At 39.4% G+C, this 27,137-nt stretch overlaps 1 protein-coding gene across 1 annotated transcript in view; it reads right to left on the bottom strand.

Moving 5' to 3' along the window:
- Positions 1 to 27,137, bottom strand: part of LOC131064496 (uncharacterized) — a 172,092-nt gene that overhangs the window by 95,592 nt on the left and 49,363 nt on the right. The window contains exons 2-3 of the mRNA XM_057998649.2: positions 12,535 to 12,699; positions 12,157 to 12,334 (exon numbers count right to left, since the gene is read on the bottom strand). Of these exons, the coding sequence (XP_057854632.2) occupies positions 12,157 to 12,334; positions 12,535 to 12,699 (343 nt within the window). The remainder of the gene's footprint in view (positions 1 to 12,156; positions 12,335 to 12,534; positions 12,700 to 27,137) is intronic.

Below are 27,137 nucleotides of genomic sequence, written 5' to 3'. Positions count from 1 at the left end.
AGAACCAGCCACACCCAAATCCACTAAAATGCTCGTAACTTTCCCAAAACTAAATGAAATCAAGTCAAATCAAATGCAAATGGATAGCATAACTTAGGCGATCAATTCAATACCTTAAAACAGCAACTTGAGAGCCCCAAGCGTGATGCACGCAACCCAATGCAAATCTGGAAATGGCTTTATAGCTGAATACTTCGATTTCCAACCATAAATTAGAGAGTTCACCAAATGCCACGCCAATGTAGAAGAACGATTGTCTCTCCAATACGCTTCTAATGAGCCTTCACCCAGGACGATGCTCCCAACACGCAGATAGCTATGAACAAAACACACTTCCAGCCAACACACACCAGCAACTCCAAAAAAACGCAGCAGCACACAACTCTTCAAAAACACACCCAATGCAATCCCAAGTAACACCGAGTAGTTCACAAATTCAAACCACAACTAGGAGTGATGTCTCACACTCGAAACTGCAAAGAAAGATCTAGGAGGTTTTCACCCTCGAAGACGTCTGGAGTCATTCCGACAGCATAAAGATATATTTTCTCTGGATGATCAAATGAGGAGCCAAACACCTGTATATATAGATTTTCAAGTCTGGAATTCAAATGAAATTGCCCCCAAATTCACCTCTTCCAAATTGCATTTTGTTTCAAGTGGTGGACCCAAGTATGGCGCCCACTTCCTAAGTCAAAAATCGCGCCTAGGAGAGAGGACCACGATTTTGGCATAAAATAAACTTTGATGAATATAAAATAAAGTCTCCTTTCATCTTTTGCGTCCCCCTTCAATCATCAAATAATTCACCTAGGCAGACTTAGGAAGAAAATCACATTATGCACAATTCCCAATATCATTAATCAGTAATAAAATTATTAAACATTCAACCTTAGGATAAGAAAATAATATTTAATTAATCACTTATGACTCCAATACTGATTATCAAAAAAATCCAATATGTGGCTGAGCAATGAGGATCACTGAACTGCACTAGATCAGGACCATATCTAGGACTGCCAAAAATAGAAATGCCCAAATTGCCACTTACTAAAAATAGTAAGTCATGAAATACTGCTCCGAAAATCATCATCTTCGCACCTGTTGTCATTTTATGACACCCTTGGTCCATCAGTGAGAACCGATCAGAGATATGTTCCAAGGACCAGCGCTGCCCAGTTGATCAAGGAGAAAAGCAGTGAAATCATGGTTTGAAGTGTTGTCTTGTCGGAAGTTCCTTGGCCCTCTCTTTCTCTAGCCCAGAACTTCGGAACCCCGAGGTTCCGAGTTTCTTTGCCTTAGCTTCTTTCTTTCCTGCTCCGAAACTCCGGAACTCCAAGTTTCCAAAGTTCCCTTCCTTCCCTTAGCTTTTCTTCTATTCTACTCCCCCGGAACTCCGAAACCCGAAGTTCCCTAAGTTCCTAAGTCTTCTACCCCGGAACTCGGTTCCGAAGTTCCTTAGTCTTCAACCCCGAAACTCCAAAACCCCCTGGTTCCGATGTTCCTTGTCCAACTACGGAGACCCCAGTCTCCGAAGTTCCCCAACTACGAAGATCCCGGTCTCCAAAGTTCCTTAGTCTTCAACCCCGGAACTCCGGAACCCCCAGGTTCTGAAGTTCCTTCCCCAACTACGAAGACCCCGGTCTCCGAAGTTCCTTCCCCAACTACGGAGACCCCGGTCTCCGAAGTTCCCCAAGTTCCTAAGTCTTCTATCTCGGAACTCCGGAACTCCGGAACCCCCAGGTTCCGAAGTTCCTTGTCCAACTAGTGTGACCCCGGTCTCCGAAGTTTTCTAAGCTACTTCCAACTTGCAACACTTCCGGATGGCGTGATCGACACTCAAAGCTTTAAATGCTCTGACAGCTTTGGTGACTTATGCACTTTTTTTGTGGAGCCACAAGAGTGCATTTAATGTTTTTGGCAGGATTTCCATCAAGGGAGGTACGGGACCATGCTTGGTGACTTATGTCATGCCTAACTTTGGAAGTTTAGTCAATCCACCTTCTCAAGATTGCCCTTTGTGGGTATGGCTAGGTTGCTAGCATGTACAAGTCAAGTGCATGCACTTCCCTGCACTTCCAGACTGACATGCAGGGGTCATGATCACCATTGTAACCCATTTTTCTATATAAAGGTTGTTAAGCCTCATTGTAAGAGGTTCTCTCCCTGCTACCTAGAATTTTCTTATGCTCTCCTCTTCTCTTGAAAACTTGTAATCTTTGCATTTCTGCAACTGTAAGATTGGCGTTTGGCCTTATGATTAATTGAAGAACACTATTCTTGCCTTATTTCAACCTATGTATGTCATGTATGATTTCTTACCTTCATCATAGGTGCATGTTGTGGCTCTTTCTCTTAATATATGTTGTGTTAACTGTTTTTCTGAGTGTGACTTGTGGGACTCCTTCTCCCCTCTTGGCATTCAGTGGATTCTAACCTTCATCTATGCATTGGGGTTACCCATACAACTGAAAGTTGTGCATCTTCAGGGTGTTTCAGTTAATTACTTGTGTCATTTCGGTAGGGAGAGGAACAATATCTTCTTAGTGCATCACCTCCCTTTGTTTCAAGCAATTTCTCTCTTCTCTTTTCCTCTGCAAGTTGTTAGGATAGGTTTAGTAGTAAGTTTTGAAGTGTTGAGTTGGTTCAACACCTGTCCCTGGATTGAGAAGGAAGCCGGCCTTCTCCGGAGATTAAACCCCCTTGCGCAAGGTCCCACACTTCGAGGTTGTTTCCATGTTTCACAAGGTTGCTGAGTTGATAGCTCAGCAAGGGTGCAAGTTTTTGTGATAACAGTTTTTGGAATGCCCGATGGGACTTATAATTCACATGTTAAGGATTTAGTGTTATTCTTAGTGTCATGGCTTTTGAGGCAGTCATCTCTCAAGCACTTGGCGACTCTGCTCAAGGACCAGTTCGTGCTCACGCAAAGTTCATAACTCTGGGACCCCGGAACCCCCAGGTTCCCAGGTCATCGTAACTCTGCTTACCCCGGAAGCCCGGAACCCCCAGGTTCCGCAGTTCCTAGGTCAACTACTTCGGAAGTCTGGAACCCCCAGGTTCCGAAGTCATGCAGTCCTAGGCTAAAGCCAACTGAAGGTTCGATGTGTTCTACAGTTCATCAAGCCTTTGGAGGCAACATCTTTCAAGCACCTCGCGACTCTGCAAACATTTGGTGGATCTGTGGTATGTTATCAATCTCTGGTTGAGAGGGTCTGTATGCTATTTTAAGCATTTTGTTAAACAAGCTCCATCTCCTTCAAATTCTTTAAAATGAGTTCATATCATGGGTGTAACTTCTATTCACCCCCATTCTATGAGAATCCCAGCCATTTTTCCCCTCCTTACCAGCAGGACCGAACTAGGACTGCTCCTAATTTCAACCCAATCAACTTCACTTCAGTAACAGGTGGGTACTTTCCTAATGCTTGCCACCCATCCATCCCTGCTCAAACTTCTTGGCAGCCCAACCAACCCCAAGATGATGAAAAAATGCAAATTACAAAAATCAAAAGTGTGTTGCTTGATTTCACCAGGCAGCTGGAGGAGTTGAAGAGGCAACAGGAGTGGGATTTGCAACAAGATCAGCTTGCTTATCAAGCTCAGCTTCAGCAACAACAGTTGGGAGCCCAAAGACAACATGAGGAGTTCCTTGCAAGGCAGCTTGCCTCTACTAGGAAGGAGGAAATTAAGCAACTAGCAGCCATAGAGATGCGGCTCATGCAGGAGGAAGGGTCTGCCCCTAAGGTGCCCAAATTTGAAATTCCAAGTTTCAGACAGGGGGCACCCTCTAAGCCTTTGATTGAACCTCCAAGATTCAACATCCCAAAAGGAGGATCCCAATCCACTATCTCATAGAGGCGCCCGCCTCAGGGGTCTTCTCCTATGCGATAAATTCAAATGCCTCAGCTTCCCTTGCAAAAATTTTCACCCACTCAGCCCTCTTGTCCTGGTACTATTTCACTCTTCAAGGGTGGACCCGTCATATGGAGAGCTGATTGTGCTAGTGAGCAGGGGAAGGTAGAGTTGCAACCTACCATTTGTGAGCTTTCACACGCTCATGAGGGTGCATTGTCAGGCTTGTTGCATGAGGTGATTGAAGATAATCACTCTCAGGGAACCTCTATCCAAGCAAACAATGACAACAAGGAAGAGGATTCCTTCCTCTTATTTGATGAGCTTCCTTTCTTCCTTAAGAATGAGGAGGAGGACATGCCCACGGTTGATAAGGTCTCGAATCATCAACAGATGGAAGTCAAGGATGAGGGGAAGCTGCAACATGAGCATGAGACTGAACTAGAAGTGGCAAAACATGAACACATTTTTTCCCTCGAGGATGAGGCGGTTGACATGCCTAGGGGTGTCTCTCAACCTCTGCATAACATCACAATAGAACCTACGTTCCATAGGGAGGAGCTTCATACTTCTCCCAATAGTCATCATGATTGGTGTGATATGGGGGCACTTCCTAGCACGGAGCGAAGCATGGAGGAGATTGATGAAGATCAATTCTGGGATGAGTTGGAAATTTTTTGCTCATCCATCCACATCCAATCATCATCTCCTCAACTGGAGGAGTGCTGTGAACAACAGCAAGGGATTCACGCTTCATTAGATGAGTCATCAATACCCACCCTTGCCAGCCAACAAGATATCAAGGCAGTTGAGCGAGATAGCGAGATCAATGTTTTTTGCTCAAACCTAGAATTATCAAGAGGGTGTCCAATCAAGCATCTCGCGCGAATGTTTGGTCTGGACAATCTCGTGCCTACCACCATTGCACGAAAGATGATGAAGAGCGGTATTGTGCATGTTGTTGGCTTCCTTCCCACCATGTAGTGTAATGAACTAGTAGTCGAGTGTGCCAAACATTACAACCCCATCAGCAAGGACATTGTTGCACCTGATGGAAGGATACTAGCGAACATCAGTGATGAGGCCATCAGAGAGGCCTTCAGGATCCCAGAGTATCACAACACAGTGTCTATGGCAAAGGACGAAGCAGACAGTCTGTATCAGGACCACCTGGAAGAATATGACGCCATAGTCAACCATTCCTGGCTAGACAAGCCAAGGAAGGGTGCCTCCAAACTTCAGAGGAAGAGCCTAGTGCGAGCATACTTCAAGGAAGACATCGGAGACATGATCGTCCTACTCAACAGAATAATGGGAAGCCCTCAGGGAGCCCCATTCGAACCCTGGATGTATTATTTCATTAATGAAATAATCAATGGAGTAAAGATGATAGACTGGGCCAGGATGATTAGCGAGAACCTAGATAGCCAACTGAGGAACCTAGAGACGAATAGGACTTTCTTCATGAGTTCTTACTTGTTCTATTCCTTGGCCAGGACCTACAGGTACAGAGGTCTCACTTGTAGAGGAGAAGTAGGGAGCAAGGAGAACTAGTTTCCAATATATGATTGCTATCCTCAGCTCCACGTGGAGGAGAAATTCCATTACAAAAGAGTGAATGATACTTTCCTTATGCACATCACTCGGACATTGCAAAGCGGGCTGCACCAGAGACTCTCTCAAGAGTCTATGGACTTCATCAGTCGGTTTGGATGTTGGTACATCCAATACCCGAAGTTCACTTACCTCTGAATCCAGGGATTCTCCGGACCTCCATACAAGCTTCCAGCTTACCCTACCAACCGAGTGGTGTTGCTCGAGGTTGTAAGACAATTGGAGGAGTATATAGTGATTCAAAGGGATAGGCAAAATAAGGCAGGGACGTCCTCACTTACAATAGGCAATGGGCTGGAAACATGTCCGTCGTCCCAAGCTTTTGCGACCGCTGAGAAGGAGCTGGCCTGGTATCCCCTCTATCAATACAAGACAAGAAGGAATTTTGATCCATTCCATAGGATAAAGAAGATCGAAGGAACGGCATTTGAGCACAGACCAGACTTAGAAGACAAATGGGCTAATGCAGCCGATAGCTTCGAGATCAGAAAGAGATTCTGGTCGAGAATTCCTTTGAACATGGTGAGAGCAACGGAGGTATTCAAAGTTGCCGATCAAGTGGAAGAAAGCTTAGAGCTTCATCAGCCGGGCTTCGAAAAGATGAAAAACGAACCCTTAGTTTTGATAGATTGGACAGAAAGGGAGAAATCAGATTTGGCAGACCTCATGAGGTCGGTGGTTGAGTATTCAAGGTGGTGGACGTCTGAAAAGACAAAGCAGTTGAAAGCCAAAGGTGTGACCCTGACCTACGAGTCAATGGGAGTAGATGATACGCTATCCATCAATCCTTGTACCTCTGTCGGTGATGCCCAAAATCCAGAAAGTGTTGGGTCTCGAAAGAGGAAGGAGTTAGTTGGAAGCTAAGTGAAAATCACAGGGAAGAAGATTATAGGAGAAAGAAGGGAGTCCAGCGAAGGCCAATCCATTCTAAGTGCCGCTTCTATCAGGCCTGATCAGAATGCAGTTAAAGAACGGGAGTTGAACATCTGCGTAGTTGATGATGAAGGGAGAATGCCTTCTCCTTCAGTTGAAGAAGTAATGAAGGAAGCTATCCAAAGTCCAGACAGAGAGCAAATGGAAACACCTACAATCTTCTTGGACGGCATACCAGCAAACCCAGGAGAGGCAAATGATGAAATTGACCATAATACTGTCGAGCAATCAACTGTCCCAGATTGGCTAAGGGAAAGAATAAAGGCTAAGGTCCCCAAGGAGGCCTGTTCCGAAGAGGTTACTGCAGCATTTCTGGAGAGGGTGAATGAGCCCACTATAACCAAACCACCCAAGCCCACCAAAAAGTTTTCCTTAATCCAAAGAGACAGTGCAGGGTTCAGGCCAGGCCAGATAACGGTGCCCAAAGAAGGAAAGACTAGGGACAATGTCGCCGCAGATGATTACAAGGTCACTACCATAGAGCTGGGTAAGCCCACCCAGGACCAAGAGGTCCAGTATTTTGACGACTCTTGCAGTGTTCTGAAGGCAAGTCTAGCCCATGAAAAGGAAAAGAGGAAGAAGGTCGAAGAGGAAAACCAGCAGTGGAGAGGTATGTTCTCCATCTTACCAAACCAGTTGACCATGAGATCCTAGTTACTCTGCCACAGCCTCTTCAGGAGGGATCGATGAAGGATTATGATGATATGAAGGGCTCATACACTAAAGCAAAGGAGTGGATTTTAGACGCCTCGGCACTTGCTGACACACTAGTAGAGAATCTGGTATCGGCACATGACTCGGCCTTTTCCCTAATCAATCATATCCAAGATCTAGCCATCAATTGGGAGGATATGACTGACATTCAGAATGAAATACTTCCACACCTAAAGGTTATCCGAGGCTTGTCAAAGAGAAGCCTAGTAGAAGCGGGTATCATACAGACCAGAGACAAGTACGACTTTAGCACATGGTACTATGCCTTGGTCACTCGGATTGAAGTTCTAAAGAAATCCGAGACTAAGTGTTCAGAGACAAAGGAAAGTGTTAGAGAGATCCTGGGCAAGGTATTCCATGTGGCGTTAGAGATCTGGAAGAAGGAAAGCATAAGGGGGAAGCATCTGCAAGTAGAAAACCTAAGAGCCAGAATCCAGTTTAGTTTCTTCAAGGATTCAAGGATGATTGACAAAAGCGATTTCTCGAGAATTGCAAATTTTCTCTTCATCAATGAAAATTTCCTTGCCCAAGCTGTTGAGTGGGAGAGCATCCTCGCCACCTGTACCAATGATGTGGACATCATCGACTTCCAAATTAGCAGTTCGCCAAGTGTCGCCATGGAGGAGGTCAAGCTCATTGTGTCTAGATACGTCGAATCTCTAAAAGAGGAAAGTGGACACTCACCACAGTCAAATTAGCAACTACGCCACTTGTCGCCCTCTTATTCATTTGAACTAATAGTGTTTGGGGAAACCCTAATTAGGGTTTGTTGCTATCAATCTTGGCCCTTGATCACTGTTTGATCTTGGCCATTCATTGATTTTCGAAAAACTATATAAGGTTGCCTCCTCTCATTTGGAGAGTGTGAGGTTTTTGATATATTGTTGCTTAAGGTCATTTCTAGATAATATATTGCATGTGCGCTACTTTGTAATCACTATTGTTTGAATGATTTGCATGGTTTCGAATTCCTCAACACCTAGTTAAAGTTAATATAGATTTACTTACATTGTTGTTAATTTGAGTGAAGGATTTGATAAGTATCAATTGATTGTGTATCTCCGCTCATACTTTTGGTAAATGGATGACTTTCATTCTACCGTGCTAAGTTAGTCTGAGCCTATCCCATGTGCATCCCGATATCTCGATCATAAGCACAACCCACTGAAGATTGCACCGGCTTTGTGTAGTTGTCCCTAGTGTGGCGAAGCAAAGTTTGGTTTCTCAAGAGCACACTGTTGACACTATCTCCGGAGTTCATAGGATTAGATTAGCCTTCCTAAACCCTATCCTTTTCTCCTTTCTTTTGAACGTCTAAATCCCAAAAAATCCCAAAAAAAAAGAACCTAAAAATTGCCAAATCCATCCAAGTTCAGCAGTTCAGGATACTTGTCAACCTAAGTCCCCCTTGAGATTTTCAGCATACACTACCCAAGAAGCTATTCCACTAAAGTCGCTTGTTTGCACATATAGACCTTGGAATCAGTAGTGATTTTTCAGGAGAGGATAGAATGCCTTCGGGTATCCTATCCTAATGTTTGGTAGATGATAAAACAGACACCAACAAATCGGAACAAGGATCTCAAGGAGAGAATTTCAGCATCAAGGTCAAGATACAAGGAAGAGGCCTTCAAGAAGTTTCATCAACATCAAGAACACCTCGAATGCATGAAGAAGTCTTAAGTGCTACTCGGTTGAAAAACTTCAATTATTCAACAACTACAAGCAGTAGAGCAGGATATCTTCAAGGTTCTCATTCTATCATATTGACATGGAGAGATCATAAGATGGCAAAGGAGAGATCATACAATCACTCCAAGGCAAGCATGCAAGGATGGAAGGACTTATAGCTATATCAATAATTCCCATCACCACTACTTTGAGCAAGCTAGATAATGTTAAGTATCAAGAGATATCTCTTGATATCCCTTCATGATGATGAATCCAATCAAGTCTACAAAGTGCAAGATAAAAGTGGCATCCGAGATGGCGTCCCAACCACCATTCCTCCAGTCAATGAAGTCCACATCAGCATGTCTAGATGCAATGCACCTAGTTCATACATGGATGCACAAACTCCGATGTACCTACCCTTGATATTTATTGGTCCACACTCACTGAATGTAATTTTCTCATTAGCTAAGGAGATTTTGTTGTAACAAACCCTAATTAGGGTTTTCATTGTAAAATCTTAGCCGTTGATAGAGATTTGATCCTAGCTGTTAATTGTAAATGAGCTCTCTATATAAAGCTCAAGCTCTTCATTTGTAAAGGTTAATAGCGGGTAGAATAGCTAATTGTCAATAGATAGTCTTAAGAGAATAGAATAGTAATTAGAGTAGAGTAGGAGAAGGCAGAAATTGTTGCCTAAGTTGTAAATGAACTCCATTTTCATTGAAGTTATGGTGAAGTGTGTTGTTTCTTTATAACATGCATGGTTTCTTGTTGGATCTTCATGTTAGATGATAAATAATTAGATTGAATGGAAGAATTTGTTGAATGCATTTGTGTGGAATCCGCCCAGTCCATACCACTAGCCTCTTACTGATAGTAAGTGTGCCTTGTGTGGTCAACTGGAATGATATGAGCTTAACTTCGAATCGTTATTCATCCATTGCTTATGCATTAACTTGAATGGTGATCAATGTTTGATGGTATCAATTCGAACATCTTTGAAATGTCCTTAGAAGATTGCACTGAACTTGTGTCAAATTGTTCAAGTTGATGGTGAGACCTCACTCGGTACGGTGAGGTCTCACCATCAACTTGAACAATTTGACACAAGTTCAGTGCAATCTTCATAACGTGCATGGTTTCTTGTTGGATCTTCATGTTAGATGATAAATAATTAGATTGAATGGAAGAATTTGTTGAATGCATTTGTGTGGAATCCGCCCAGTCCATACCACTAGCCTCTTACTAATAGTAAGTGTGCCTTGTGTGGTCAACTGGAATGATATGAGCTTAACTTCGAATCGTTATTCATCCATTGCTTATGCATTAACTTGAATGGTGATCAATGTTTGATGGTATCAATTAGAACATCTTTGAAATGTCCTTAGAAGATTGCACTGAACTTGTCTCAAATTGTTCAAGTTGATGGTGAGACCTCACTCGGTAGGGTTCCATATAGTCATTCATCTATGCTTTTACATTCTAGGCCTTAGAATAGACCTTCTCAACCCTTTATCTTTTGCCATTTTTTCAAATTCGAGCTAGTTGAGGACAAACAGCATCACCATATAGCAACATCACATGATCGAGTTATTCAAACGTAAGTCCCCTTGTCATTCCAGCATAATCACATCAAACCAATAGAGCTTATCCACACGTAGTGACCCTACATTCATGAACATTGGAGTCTTCTCAAGTGATCCTTAAGCTAATCTTCAGCATTTAAGAGATTTTGTTCAAGAGAGGATAAGATACTTTTTGGTATTTTATTCTGTGTTCACATGTGCATAAAAAACACATCAAAAGTGCCCATGCAAAAAAAACATATTATGCCAATTTTTGAGCCCATAGGTGTACTTTCAATGTAATTACTAGGGCATTCAACCAGGTATTCATTATTGCTGTGGTTTTTGTATTTGCAACAGTCATTTCTGTAATCAAATCTTTCCATGCCTATAGCTGATTTAAAAATATTTATAAAAATTTGCTTGGCAATTCTGACTATTCAAAGCCACAGGCAGTCTTTTAAAGTACAAAGAGTTTCTGATTTCTACTAGTGTTTCATCAGATTTTGATGGTTTTTGAAGACTTGTCAGATCTCAGTTTGCTACGGTTTACCTAGGTCAAAAGAAAAAAGTGTTAAACTGCTCCTGAGCACAAAGAGAATAGAAGTAAACAATTATCAAAAAATGAAAAATGAGTAACCAGTAGTCTGAAATGCGCCACGGAATGTAGGCGCAGGGTTTCAAATTGAAACTTGAAAGAGATGTTGCAAGTATTTCCCACTCCATAGGAAAGTTTGATAGGCAAGAGAAGATCTATAAGGATCTCGTACGCAAGCTAGGAGCTTTTGTAAAAGAATCAAAAGCAAATAAGGAAATTCACAAAAGAGTGCCTTAAAGCCCTGAGGAAAAGCATCCCTCTGTGAACCGAGTGCCCCCAATTCAGCCACCATTCAGAGCAGAGGCCAAGATAAAACTGTAGTCATCTAAAGGTGAAGTTTTGAAAATGTTTAAAATTAGTTAATGCAAATTGAGGAATATTTCAGATTACATCACGTCAATGGTGAACAAAAGATTTCAATTGCAGTGTTCAAATTGGCTATTCATGCACTTACATGGTTTGAAAATGACTGAACTTGTCTGTACAGCCATAAAACTCTGACCTAAATCTTGGGATTGTTTCCTCCATCTCTACCAGAAAAATTGCAATCCTCATTTGAACTATTTTTTAACAATGAGCTGATCACATCCAAGACTATCATTGCCTATTTCCATTTTTCGCACTGTTTTGAGCACCGCAACTTGCAGATTTTGCAAGCTATGTAAAGGTTGTAATGGATCACTTTAATATGGAGGGGCCATGAAACATTTAAACCCAAAGGGATTGTACATGGGCCAAAATCCACCCTGCTGTTGCTATTCTCACAAGTTGTGAAATCAATACATTATAATTCGTTCCTCCTTAGATATCTAAACTGTAATAACATTTAAATGCCCATGCAAAATGGAACCAATAACAAAGACATTTAATAATTGTGCTTCTTAGTGAAGTATACTAGTGCAATGTTTATTTTAGAGTTGACTCACCTACTTTGTTAAGTTCAATTCTGTTAGGAATCCCAACTATTCCTAAACAATCAGATTAAGCAAATGGAATTCAAATTTGATCTTATCCTCAATTATTGTTAAAAATTACAGATTTACCACTATCACCAGGTTACCTGGTGAGTATAATGAGTTTATATAGAAAAAAATATATAAAAAAACCTATTCTAGCAATGTGTCTTTAAATAAAAGTAAAACATAAATAATATTAATCCTATATACAACTCAAAGTACATGAAAGGAAGGTAAATATAGAGACCAAGCCAGTGATGATGCTGCAGCAATGAGCAAGAAGGGGTTCTGCCCTATCATCCTTATGGTTCATCTTGTCAGCAACTGATGTTGTTGCTATCCACACAACTCCAAACTTATCAGCAAACATGAGATACCGGGCATCTGAGCTAAAACTGGCTGCACTCACCCTCTTTTCAGAGCGTCTGTAGAGCACACCAAACAAATAATGGGATAAGGAACTCTACTTGCCAAAACAAAAGACTTTATATGCCATAGCATGCATTACTGTCCTAGAGCATGAGGGTAAGCTTAATCTCATGCAATTGCCAAGACCACTATTTCACGGTTTCAGCCATAGAAAAAAAAAAAAAAATTGACGCTTGAGTTGAAAATAATGCCTTACATGGATTTAATGCAATGCCACGAATATGCATTCCATATATTAACAAGCTTGTCATCTCCAGCAGAAGCAAAGAAATCTCCTTTTCTATCAAAACATATCGATCTTATGGAATCACTATGTGAGGGACGATCTGTAATTTTGTGGCAAACAGCAGTTCCATCTTCTCTGTAATGAAAATCAACAGGGCTGTAAATGTTCAAAGACTTTTCATGGCAACAAAGCTTTAAAGCAAAAGACGACAAACTACACCAGACACCAAACAAATTTGAATTATTTCACAGCAATAAGATTTGTGATAACTGGAAATTCAAAAACAACAAGGCAAGTACAAAATAGACAAAACAAAAGAAAATAGTTTCGTAGATTCCCTTAGTCTAGTTCACATACCAGCCATAATCGTAGTTTAATACCTTAATTCAAAATAAAAATAACATAAACCAAATGAGTTAAGATAGCAGTTTACATCAATTAGCAAATGCTTAATACAACAGACATCAATAATGTGATACAAAACCGTTTTTTAGCATTTTATCTGACATCCTCTAATTTGTTAAGCCAATTCCAAAATAAAAACTTAAATATAAAATTGGAAAAATAAAGACAATAAAACCTCAAGCATGTTATAATGCATTCTTGATTGTCGAACTTCCTTTCTTCAAGGATATTTTTTGTGATGTTTTCACACAGTGCCCCATTGCAAATGGAGACCCCCACTTTTCGCTTTTCAAGTAGTGGTTTCATTAGCTTGGTAGTAGTTTCTTAAGGTTGCTAACCTTTGCTTATGGGATGAGGTAAATTTTGTCATGACAGGGTTAAGGAAGTGTATGTTGTCAAAATTGTCATGGTTGCAAAATGCTGTCAAGATGCAATTGTAATGTCCCCATTTTGCGAGCATCAGAGTTTGTAAGAATTAACCTATCATTTGACCCTCATAGGCTAATAATTATTGATAGAGGGCCTCGTGTGGCAGTTACTTGGTGATTAAAGACATTACTCTTCAGCTGGATTCAGGTTTTGGCCTTTGCACAGGTTTTTTGACTCAGATTGGCACACTTACTATTTATAGTAAGTTAGTATTTTGGGAGAGTCAAGGTTCCTATTAATAGAAAGACACCTGAGCAGAGCTTATTGGCAGTGTCAACCTTGATTGGGCCTTTGCAGCTATTTCTAGACTCAGTTCCACATACTTACTATTTATAGTAAGTCACTATTCAGGGTTTCTATTTTTAGACAGGCATCCAATCACATGGAGAACAGGGAGAGTCGACTCCTGGCTCAGACGGTTTAGCAATTAGACAAGTACATCAAGAGATATTAAAGTTTAAGTGACTTAAGTGATTTATTTAATATTTTAATATTATTATAAAGTTCTAAAGTAACTTTATAATAATAAAGTCACTTTAATATAATAAAGTGCGTTAAGTGAATAATTTAATGTGGGAATAAATCTTTTATCCCACATTGGCCAGGAAGGTGTTTGAGCTCTCTTAAGGAAAGAATAAAAGGAAAGGCAAGAGTTCATTCTCGACATCCAATTGATGAATTGTAATTTTTGAAATGGGAGAAGTTTGAGAGAGGAAGAAACCAAGGTTTCAACCTTTGCACTTTGAAGAGCGTAAATTCTTCGAAGTTTAGGGCATCTGAGGTGCTGAAATAATCACTGATATTTGCCATTGGGAGTGACTTCATTCAGGGTCACTATTTATGCACAAATTGAAGAAGAATCCATGGAATGTTGAGCTGGTTAATGAATTTCATCTGGAAGTTGAAAGACCATATTGGAGGAAACATTGCCAATGCATTGTCATTATTTATTTTGTGAGCTGCTACAGTACCCGCGTCTACAGTACCCCCGTGAACAGTGCGCATGAACAGTGCCGTGAACAGTGCGCTACAGTAGTTGGAGTTCTATAGAAGGGGATTTAGAAAGGTTGAACAGCTATATATATTTGACAAGGGATTTGCATATGAGGAGAATCAAACCAATATATCAAGGCAGCCATTGAAATACCAGCCTACAAACCCAAAGAAGACAAAGAAAGAATTCACTACAGCGGCTTCAAACATTGTATGCCAAATGTTTGACAATATTCCTTGGTGTTCAAATAAGCAAAAACAGGGTCAGATTAGCCAAGGGATATTACAGTGGTATCAAAGCGGTTTCCTACCAACCTGTTGGGTGATGGTTGCATTCAATTGGTGGGAAAATCATCCGTGTACAAATCAGTTTTGATTTGGTTTTCAGTTGGGTAGTGAAAATGGGCTACATGACAACATTGTTCAGCGATAAACAGGCACTGAAAGAACTTGAACAATCACAATACAAGCTCAGCCGAGAGTTGTTGCGTTTAGAGCAAACATTTTCAAAGTTTGGGTTGCCTAAAAGATTCAATTCACTTCCTACCAGCAAAGGTCGAACACCACAAAACAAAGAAGAAGAAGTGATTAGCATGTTTAAGGAGTATAGCACTCTTCCTCAAAAAATTAAGAAGGAACTTCCTTTCATGAGTTACATGGATTTGCACCCGAGTCTTTGCCATAAGACAGAGTTTGCAAGGAATAAATATCACACTATAGCTAATGAATTGTTTACACATGAAATGGATAGAGAATCTACACATAAGGATGATACAACTCTTCATCAAAATGATTTGGTATCTTCAAATTCCTATGAAGTATGCAGAAATTTATATGATGAATTTGATAGACATGCTGATTTGATTCAAGAAGACACTAGCACAGCTTTGGGTAATGATTTATCTACATCATCCTTGCAAGAGGTGACTCAAGAAGTTTCTAATATAGAGGCTACTTCTGATTTTTATGACAGCGATGATGAAACTTTGCATGAGCATGAGACAACAGTTTTTTCACATGTGCAAAATGATCCTATTGAATTGTCACATGAAAGTACTCAGAAATTGGGTACTAATGATGCATTGTATGTGGAGGATTCATGTCATGGTGAGTCTGATTTTCCAGATCAGACCTTTGAAAACAAGCTAGAAGATTCATATGTCGATACGGAATCCCAAGATCGTGCTTTGGATGGGCATGCAGTTACTTTGAGAGTGGAGGTGTGTGAAGATACTGTCATACCAGCAACTTCTACCTTATCAGTTGAGCCATCCTTTGAGGTACAAAGCAGCAGTACCTTAGATGTTGAGGTGTGCATGGATGAAAGCACACATGATGCTGCTTATCATGTAGTGAGTGATGACGAATCAGCCTCATATCATAGTGCATATTGTGAACCGGAAAACTTGTATGGGGGTCATAAGCTATAGAATCCTCATCATTTGGTTGGGCAACTAAAAGTGAATGACAATATGATTGCCACAACCATTGAGCATTTTGATGTTGCTCGTCAGATGTTGGCTACCTATGGTTGGAGTACTCCTTTGACAGATGAGCATGGTGATAGTGGTTTTTCCCTTGCAGAGATACATGCACTTCGAGAAGCAATTGGAATGATGAAACAAAATTACCTAAAACTACTTGCGGATAGGGATTTTCTTCTCGAGTGGGATTGCATTTGTTATGATGCATTGAAGGGAAAGGAGGAGCAGGTCGATGAGCTCACTCATGAGCTTGAGGTGACTATGGACTCATGGCAGAGTGCCGAGTTGGCTCTTCAAGAGTCACAGTTACAGATTGAGAAGCTTACCGAGGAGTTGAGTTTGGCACAGTCTCCACCAACTGCAGATATAGTACAGTTATATGTAGAGGCAGTTGATGAGGATTTTATATCCACTGGTTGTAGTGAGGATGTGGTTACATCTATCACAGATATAGGTACGAAAGTTTCAGCTGGGATGAGTACCTTGGTTGAGAGCAGTAGAGAACCACTAGTTGCATCAAGTTCTCCTGAGGTCAGTACTGTGACAGTTGATGCAGGACAGTTTACTGGTAGCTCTTGTGCCACAATGGTGGATTCTCTTGAGAGTTGTGTGGTAGTACACAACGCTACTCCGTCCTCACAGGGCATTTGCAGAGTGTCATCTAGTTGGGAGTATGGCTCCCATGTTGATTTGTTTCCATCTCCTCAAAGCAAATCTGTCACTTCATCCCATGCAGCTGATTTTGGATGCCAGCTTGTTGTTTTTCAGAATCAAAGGGATCAGCTGCTCGATTCAAGTGTTGTTAGTGATGAGCCATTGATAGAGGTTGGAGCATTTTACCGCGACTACACAGTGAGGAGTGCTCATCATTTTTCTTTTGATCCACACACAGAGGACTTGATGATGCATCCGTGTGGATTGGCGCCGAGATGCCATCCTTTGTGCGATGGGTATTCATCATCTTCAGAAGATGGGATTAGCAGTTGCGATCGCCCGACTCAACAGTTTATGGGGGATTACTTGCAGGAACAGCTGTCAGTTATACATCATGCTGATATGTATCCAATAGGGTTTGCTACTTCTATGTCACAAAGTTTTCTTATGGGTACATGGTTACAGGATGACTATGGTGTCAGTGGGCATGATGGTTTGGTTAGTTATCACATCCATGGGAGTTTACCGAGAGCTGTAGAGAGATATTGTGTTATAGACGCTTCCAGATATTTTTATCTTTATATGCCGAATGGATGTGGGGTTCAGTTGTTTTGGGATCCAGGAGGCGACAGGTTTGGCACAGTGTATTGGATGGGTCCCATTGGTTTGCTTCACCACTTCTGGCATGGTGAAGTTGAGATCAGAGTAGCGCAGAGGAAGTCAGAGGGTATTAGAATTGGCAGACTTCCATTCCAGGTTTGGGATCCAGGGATATTGTGCGCAACTATGTTTATGTTGGTGCTACAGGAGTCGGTTAAGGATGTGTGGGACATTTCACAATTCTCCTTTTGGGCCTCCCGAGGATTGGAGTTTCTTTGCAGTGGAGATTGCTTGGGGACAAGCAATTTCAGGAAGGGCAGACTGTAATGTCCCCATTTTGCGAGCATCAGAGTTTGTAAGAATTAACCTATCAGTTGACCCTCGTAGGCTAATAATTATTGATAGAGGGCCTCATGTGGCAGTTACTTGGTGATTAAAGACATTACTCTTCAGCTGGATTCAGGTTTTGGCCTTTGCACAGGTTTTTTGACTCAGATTGGCACACTTACTATTTATAGTAAGTTAGTATTTTGGGAGAGTCAGGGTTCCTATTAATAGAAAGACACCTGAGCAGAGCTTATTGGCAGTGTCAACCTTGATTGGGCCTTTGCAGCTATTTCTAGACTCAGTTCCACATACTTACTATTTATAGTAAGTCACTATTCAAGGTTTCTATTTTTAGACAGGCATCCAATCACATGGAGAACAGGGAGAGTCGACTCCTAGCTCAGACGGTTTAGCAATTAGACAAGTACATCAAGAGATATTAAAGTTTAAGTGACTTAAGTGATTTATTTAATATTTTAATATTATTATAAAGTTCTAAAATAACTTTATAATAATAAAGTCACTTTAATATAATAAAGTGCGTTAAGTGAATAATTTAATGTGGGAATAAATCTTTTATCCCACATTGGCCAGGAAGGTGTTTGAGCTCTCTTAAGGAAAGAATAAAAGGAAAGGCAAGAGTTCATTCTCGACATCCAATTGATGAATTGTAATTTTTGAAATGGGAGAAGTTTGAGAGAGGAAGAAACCAAGGTTTCAACCTTTGCACTTTGGAGAGCGTAAATTCTTCGAAGCTTAGGGCATCTGAGGTGCTGAAATAATCACTGATATTTGCCATTGGGAGTGACTTCATTCAGGGTCACTATTTATGCACAAATTGAAGAAGAATCCATGGAATGTTGAGCTGGTTAATGAATTTCATCTGGAAGTTGAAAGACCATATTGGAGGAAACATTGCCAATGCATTGTCATTATTTATTTTGTGAGCTGCTACAGTACCCGCGTCTACAGTACCCCCGTGAACAGTGCGCATGAACAGTGCCGTGAACAGTGCGCTACAGTGCCGTGAACAGTGCGCATGAACAGTGCCGTGAATAGTGCGCATGAACAGTGCCGTGAACAGTGCGCTACAGTAGTTGGAGTTCTATAGAAGGGGATTTAGAAAGGTTGAACAGCTATATATATTTGACAAGGGATTTGCATATGAGGAGAATCAAACCAATATATCAAGGCAGCCATTGAAATACCAGCCTACAAACCCAAAGAAGACAAAGAAAGAATTCACTACAGCGGCTTCAAACATTGTATGCCAAATGTTTGACAATATTCCTTGGTGTTCAAATAAGCAAAAACAGGGTCAGATTAGCCAAGGGATATTACAGCAATAAAGTTGCAAAAATGTTGTCATGAGGAGTTGTGGAAATTACAAGCTCAAATCTTGGAGTAGACAATTTACTTGCGATTCTATTACGAATTGCAAGTCTTGCATGTAGGTCTGAAGAGAACACAAGCAATACTAAGAGGGCGAGGGTGAATCAATATTGCAGTTTTTTAAACCTTTTAAAATCTTGAAACCACATAAAACATGAAAAAACAATCATCAAAACACATACACCATATTTCTCGTGGAAAACCCTTTAGGGCAAAAAACCACAGCATTAAATAGCTTGCATTAACATAAATGGGCACTTACCTTGATTACATTGGAGAGCGCCAACTCTCTGTTTTGCTGAAGCACCAACTCCAGAAAGAGAACACTCTTAAATACAAAATTCAGTGAGATTTTCCTGAACATATACAGCACTTCTTTTACTAGCAAGAGATACAACATCCCCAAAATTTAAGATTTTCAGTAACAATACATTAAACACTCAGTCTCAGACTTTTCAATAGCAAACCTCCTAAGAATCTTGATTCAATATGAAGCCACAAATACCAATATTGTCAATAGGACTTCTGCCTTTACATCTATCCACACCACTAATCGCACTTTTCTCTTCTTATATTACACGAATCCCCTTTTTGATCTCCACTCTCAGCACTATAATAAAACAGCTCCAAAATTATTTTCAAGAATCACATCCATTAGTGTCCCAACTATTCATATAGCATACCAACTATTGTTCTTTTTGCTACAACCAGCACTCAACGTTACTCACCTTCCTTTTTAAAAATGATCCTCACCACATTCAAAAATGGCTCTAAGACTTCATACAGATATCAATTGCTTTGACAACAGATGCCAACCCTTCTTAAAAAACATAACTTATTTCAGCAGGCTCTTCATCCTTAAGAAAAATACAACTCAAAGTCAAGAGATATCGAACACCAAACTTATTAATTATCCCATGAACTCAAATATGCTAGCCCAGAAAAAAAACATCTGCACCACCACTTAATATGCCACACATAAATACGATGTTAAAAATTACTAGCTGAACATATTGAAAATAGTTACAGCCATATCTCCACAAAGAATAAAGTCATGTTTTTTTTAGTATACACCGGTTTAAAAAAACGACGCCATCATATCTCTCATCGCGTCTTCACTCAAATCTGAAAAACACAGACTCCTGAGACGTTTTTATTTACTCACACCTCTAATAATATCGCTGTGTTTGAAAAAAAAACTCGTCTTCATCTCCAACATACACGCAAAAAAGTCAAACATATTCCATGCTTGATCATATAATTAAAGATTATAAATATCTTTCAAAGGCACATAGCACAAGTATAATACCACAATCCTTCAATTCATTTACGTCCACAAACGGCACCATTTAAAACAATGATTCTCTTTAAATCAAAGCATTACAAAAGCTTTTAGAATATTCAACCGATGATGATAGGTGACATAGCAAATAATCTGACAAAGTTGCGGACAAGGAACAAGTAGGCACTCACAATGCTAAAGTAAACAACCAAGCAGCTGAAGCGGGTCAAGCACTTGAAGCAGGTTAGGCACCTCAAGCAGCTCAACCAAAATTAAGATCTAATGAATAATCATCAGCTTGAAAAGCACTTCAAATTCAATCCAATATTACATTGAGTAATCCTCTAGCTTGAATAACATAGGCTCGACAAAAACCACTTGACATCAATGACAAAATGTCTAACAATCTCCCCCTTTGTCATTGATGGCAACCTCATCTGCAACTGCCACATCCTGAAATCAAGAAAGCAATATTGCTCCCCCTAACTTACATCCCTTTGACATCAATGACAAAACCAACTTGCAATAACTAAGACCATCCTGCAAAACAGAAACGGGGCTAAAAGAATGTGACAATGAAAGAACTCCCCCTAAGTCCAAGCAGGAAGTTCAATGTTAGAGTGGAAATACTCCAAACTTCTCCTTTTTGATATCATCAAGAGTGTATAAATTATTAGCAACTCTATTTGCATTTGCAATATGTTTACCATCTTTTATAACTTCACAACAATCTAAATTAAAACTCAAACTATGTCCTGTTGATGTGTTTTTTATGCACATGCGCACACAGAATAAAATACCAAGGTATCTTATCCTCTCTTGAACAAAGTTATTCGAATGCTAAAGATTTGCCTAAGGATCAATCGAAATAACTCCAAGGTTCTTATATTGAGGGTCTCTACATGTGGATAAGCTCTGTTGGTGTGATGTGATTTTGCTAGAATCACAAGGGGACTTACGTTTGTATGCCTGAAAGCTTGATTTGCTAGAACTTGAGTCCTAACTACTCACCGAGATAATAAAGAAATAGCAAAAGATGAAAAGCTCAAAAAATCTACTCTAAGGCCTAGAATGCAAGAAGATGGATGAATGAATAGTTGGAGTCCTACTGGGCTAGGTCTCACCATCAAACAGAACAATTCAACACCAGCTCAGTGCAATCTTCTGAGGGAATTTTGAAAATGTTCAAATCATTACACCATCAAACACTGATCACCATTCAAGTTAATGCATGAACAATAGACATATAACAACTCGAAATTAAGCTCATTCAACTTTAAATCTAAATCTATTTACCAATTTTAAACTATTTTGAACTTTTTGTGAATATATTATTTATATTTTAAAAAATTAAATTTATATAAGGCGAATTTAATGCCAAATTTTTTTTTGAAATTTTTGCCCATGCCGAACTTCATCCGAATTTGATGGTTGCCAAACTCGAATTCAAATTCAAACGCGGTGACTTAGTTGGAGAGCACCAACTCTCTAAGAGCACCAACTCCAGAAACAGAACACTCTTAAATACAAAATTCAGTGAGATTTTTCTGAACATATACAGCACTTCTTTTACTAGCAAGAGATATACAACATCCCCAAAATTTAAGATTTTCAATAACAATACATTAAACACTCAGTATTAGACTTTTCAATAGCAAACCTCCTAAGAATCTTGATTCAATATGAAGCCACAAATACCAATATTATCGATAGGATTTCTGCCTTTACATCTGTCCACACAAATAATTGCACTATAATAAAACAGCTCCAAAATTATTTTCAAGTATCGCATCCATTACTGTCCCAACTCTTCATACGGCATGCCAACTATTGTTCTTTTTGCTACAACCAAAACTCAACGTGACTCACCTTCTTTTTAAAAAACGATCCTCACCACGTTCAAAAATGGCTCTAAGACTTCAGAAAGATATCAACCCCTTTGAAAACAGATGCCAACCCTTCTTAGAAAATGTAACTTGGTTCAGCAGGCTCTTCATCCTTTAGAAAAATACAACTCAGATTCAAGAGATATTGAACACCAAACTTATTAATTATGCCATGAACTCATACGTGCTAGACCAAAAACAAAAAGTCTGCACCACCACTTAATATGCCACACATAAATACGATTTTAAAAATTACTAGTTGAAACGAAGAGCAACACAAAAACAACTCAAAACATAAAACCATGTCCTTTTTTTAATCCGGGCACTATATATGTATTAAAAACAATGTTGAGCACTAGTTACAGCCATATCTCCACAAATAATAAAGTCGTGTTTTTTTAGTATACACCAGTTAAAAAAAAACGGCACCATCATCTCTCATCGCATCTTCACTCGAATCTGAAAAACGCATAAACTCCTAACATGTTTTTATTTGCTCATGCCTCTAATAATATAGTTGTGTTTGAAAAAAAACTCTCATCTTCATCTCCAACATACACACAAGATAGTCAAACATATTCCATGCTTGGTCATATAAATAAAGATTATAAATATCTTTCAAAGGCATGTAAGCACAAGTATAATACCACCATGCTCCGATTCATTTACTTCCACAAACGGCACCATTTAAAACAACAATTCTCTTTAAACCAAGGCGTTACAAAAGCCTTTAGAATATTCAACCGATGATGACAGGTGACATGGCAATTAATCTGACAAAGCTACGTACAAGGGACAAGTAGGCACTCACAATGCTGAAGTAAACAACCAAGCAACTGAAGAAGATCAAGCACCTCAAGCAGCTCAACCAAAATTAAGATCTAATGAATAATCAGCGGCTCAAAATGTTAGGAAAATTAATGTTTACATTATATTTGAGGTGTTCGTAATTATGTAAATGTAGAAAGGTAATTACTATTGTAATAGTGATGTTGTTAATAAACAACTCACTAATATAGGTTTGGATGGTTAGTCGTATATATTGTTGAAATAACAATATATCACAATAGTTAGTGGTTAATGTGTTATATCCGTGAATGATATTCTGGGATATTTGTTATAACACCTCCCAATTAAATAGGAGGTTGTTTGGCTATGTGTAAGTGGCTATATATTAGCCTTGTATTGAGAGTTGAAAAATTGAAGCCCATTATTCTGTGTGCAAAATTGTTTTAAGCTTCTCTGTTTTTGCTCAAAAGCTTTAATATGGTATTAGAGCTGCAGATTTTGTGGCTATTATTTTGAGGATATGCCTCTGGTACAAGCAATGTGTTCATCTTCTAATTAGCTTGGTCTCTATTATTGATTGAGGCATTTTTTATCAGATTAGAAGTTTTGAATTCTTGTATTTGATGGACTTTATTGTTTAAGCATTGGGTTGTGGGCAAAGTTTTTTTATGATCGGCATTGGATTTATGTTCGGGAGGCCAAATTTGGCGCTGGAGCAGCGAACAGTTAAGTAAGATATTGCCGATGCTCCTGAGTGATACCGAATACATAGCTGCTTCTCCACATTGACTGAATAATTGATCATGCAATGATTTTGTAATCGATCATTCTCTCCTGCGATTTGATTTGTATCTTTGTTCATTGGCCCTTCCTTGTATTCACAGATCGGGTCTTATCGTGAGGCATTGCTATTGCTTTGGCTTGGTGTTTTGAGTCTTCAATGCTTGTTTTACTCTCACCGTTGCTTAGTTGAGCATTGAAGATTGTGTCATAATCAAAGCAAACTTGTGATACTCTCTCTTATATGATTGCATTCATCTTCAACGGGGTCGTGGTGGCTATGAGATCAGTTTTATTTTTTTATATAGAGGCTATGTTTTGGCCAATTGTTGATTGGATGACCAAATCATCTCCACAACCCATATGCATCTACATGTGACGAGCCTGATTTTGATGTGCTATTTGGCTGCAAAGTCCTTTGGTGGATTTCATTATCATGTTTGTGACTTGGAGCATTTGATTGTATAGTTGGATATTTTGTATCATAAAAGTCTAAGAATATAAAAGTGTCAAAAATAAAAAATTAATTGTAATTGGGCGCATTATCGCTTGTATGCGACATCCATTTTGTGGGGGAAAAATATGTTCTTTTCTAACAATTGACAAAATTGAGCTTCAAGATCAAATTTGCTAAGTAGCAAATTTATTGGAGGCGGGAGGCATCGGAGGTTGGAGGCTAATCAGAGACCTCTTGTCAATCACCAACGACGGGGCCGCGCATTAGGTGTGGTGACATTTTTTCAGTTGTGTATTTGCTTCTAGTTGCGAATGGTGTGGTGTGTGCTTCAATTTTTGGTTTTCTACTTTACGTAGTGTGTTGGATGCTGGAAAGACAATTGTATAGGAAAGCAGCTAACATCAATGATCCTCTAACTACGGAGATACTCTAATTGCCATACTTCGTCAAAAGATGATCGACTAGTGAATACGTTCACTAGCAATTATGATCATGTGCAGCAAGATCCAGATAACAAGATCCAGACATTGGTATGCAGTTTTATGTGATTTGTTTTCTTTTTAGCGCTCTTGTATGGTGTGAATAAATGGAAATTTCACATTGTGGGGGGGACATAACATCAATTTCCATTTCCATTTTGAGCTAAATCGGCTAAAGTCAAGGGCAATTTCCAGTGTCAATGGCAGTTTCCTATGATGTTCGAGATTAGGTGGCAGCGGTCGACAACAGTGACTGCAATTGAGAACAACATTTGGTTCTCATAGATGTAATATGAAATCATTCCATGTTTTGTTTTGTGTGAGTGGCATTTCCTATATTTTCCTCTGATGTTGGAGAAATATAAGCACTAGTGTAAGTCAATTCATGGATCTTGAAAGGGCTTGTGGGAGGATCCAGAAAACCACTCGAGGTGGGCAAATTGTGGAGGTTCTTGTTCACGTCACGGTTTGTGGTAAGCCTATTTAAAAAAAATCATGGGAGGAGAGAGCCTTTTTCTTTTGGATCAAGGTCATGAGTCACATAGTTGGACATGCCACAAGGGTGAGCATACTGCAGACGAGTGTGTGAATGATTTTCTACCATGTAAACATTAAGGGGGGGAATGTTACAAAAAATAATGTTTACATCATATTTGATGTGTTAGTAATTATGTAAATGTAGAAAGGTAATTACTATTGAAATAGTGATGTTGTTAATAAACAACTCACTAATATAGGTTTGGATGGTTAGTCATATATATTGTTGAAATAATAATTTATCACAATAGTTAGTGGTTAATGTGTTATACCCGTGAATGATATTCCAGGATATTTGTTATAACACCTCCCTATTAAATAGGAGGTTGTTTCACTATGTAAGTGGTTATATAATAGCCTTATATTGACTGTTGAAAATTTGAAGCCCATTATTCTGTGTGCAAAATTGTTTTATGCTTCTATGTTTTTGCTCAAAAGCTCTAATACAAAAAACACTTCAAACTGAATCCAATATTACTTTGAGTAATCCTCTAGCTTGAATAACATAAGCTTGACAAAATCCACTGGACATCAATGATAAAATGTCTAATAACAAGGTCTTGCTCTACAATGTCAGAACAACCATTAAAATTTGCTAAGAGGCAACAAGTGAAATTGTCAAAATGCAAGTGTTGTTAAAGAGTCGAAGGCATCAAGTTTTGAATGTTGCATTTGTGTATAGCGGATTGGGCAAACTAAGATCTTTGTGCATTTGGAAGTGTGGAACTTGATGTAGGTTCACCATCTTCATTATAAAATTGTTGATTTATCAAAGGGCAAAGAGTGTAAAACTTCTACCAGCCTTTCACGAAAATTGCAAGACCTCACCTAAACCTTGCCACTAAAGAGGATCAATGCAAATTCAGCTTAAACTCCGACTTGGGAGAGGATCAATACACAACTTTGTAGAATTCCAACCAGCCCTAGTCCAAAAGTCCAGTCATGATTTGTACATGTGGTGTAAACTCTGACTTGGAATGATCGCAAGACTTGTTGCAAGTATGACCTTATGTAATGCAAATCTAGTATAAACTCTGACCTGCCTTTGAACACAATGCAAATCTCCTTCAAAGTCTGACCTCATCAAATGCAAATTTTGTGAGAGGTCCACCATTGAGAAGAACGTTGTTGTTGCCAGGAGTATGAAGTAGTGTCAAGCTGAATGGAAGTCTGACTAGCCAAGGGAAGGAGGAAAATGTTGATCAACTTAAGTCTGACTAACCAGAGGAAGGAGGAAAATCCTCAGTTCATACTTTTTGTGGTTTGCTAATTGTGAGTCACAATGCAAACTTAGCCTAAACCTTATTATTATACTAGGTTTGATTGTAGATATTTGTTCAAGTTGTGCCAACATTGGGTATTTGGGTGATGTATTCGTAGTAGGAAAATCTTCCATTTCCTTAGAAAATTGCATCAAGCTTGTGTAGTTGTTGTCAACATGGTGAAGCCGAACTTGATTTTTGGAAATTTGTCTATCTAAGTAGCATTCATTGTCGTCATTGATCTTAGGAGTAGTGTAGTCTCTCTAAACCCTTATCCTTTTTATCTTTATTTTCCAAGTCAAAGTTGAAGTCTAAATTCCAGCCAAGTTCAAGCATAAAAGTTAAGTCCCCTTGTGATTCTAACAATATCACATCATACATCATTGAGTCTATCCACAATGTAAAGTCAAGACCTAACAGTATAAACCTTGGAGTCATCTCATTTGATCACGAAGCTTAGCATTTAAGAGGTCTTTGTTCAAGCGAGGATAGAATACCTTGGTATTTTATTCTATGTTTGAGGTGCATAAAGAACACATCAACAAACTCCGCCTCCATAATTGGGGCCAAGTTCCAAGAACGTTCGTCCAAACCACCCTCAAGGCTCAACTAATTTGGGATGGATTTACTTTGCCTCTCCCTAACAACACCATGCCTCTCCTTGTGGGGGGGCAATAGAAATGATTAAGTAATTGGGCTATGAGTACACTACCTTCCAATGTATTATGAAGGTATATGAAATTAAGTATGACTGCCATGCATATTGCAATCTATATTAATATTATTATTTAATTCTGCATAAAAACATTATCGGGCT

The sequence above is a fragment of the Cryptomeria japonica genome, chromosome 7 (genome assembly GCF_030272615.1).
Source record: "Cryptomeria japonica chromosome 7, Sugi_1.0, whole genome shotgun sequence".
NCBI classification, from domain to species: Eukaryota; Viridiplantae; Streptophyta; class Pinopsida; order Cupressales; family Cupressaceae; genus Cryptomeria; species Cryptomeria japonica.
This window is presented reverse-complemented; position numbering and strand designations above follow the sequence as displayed.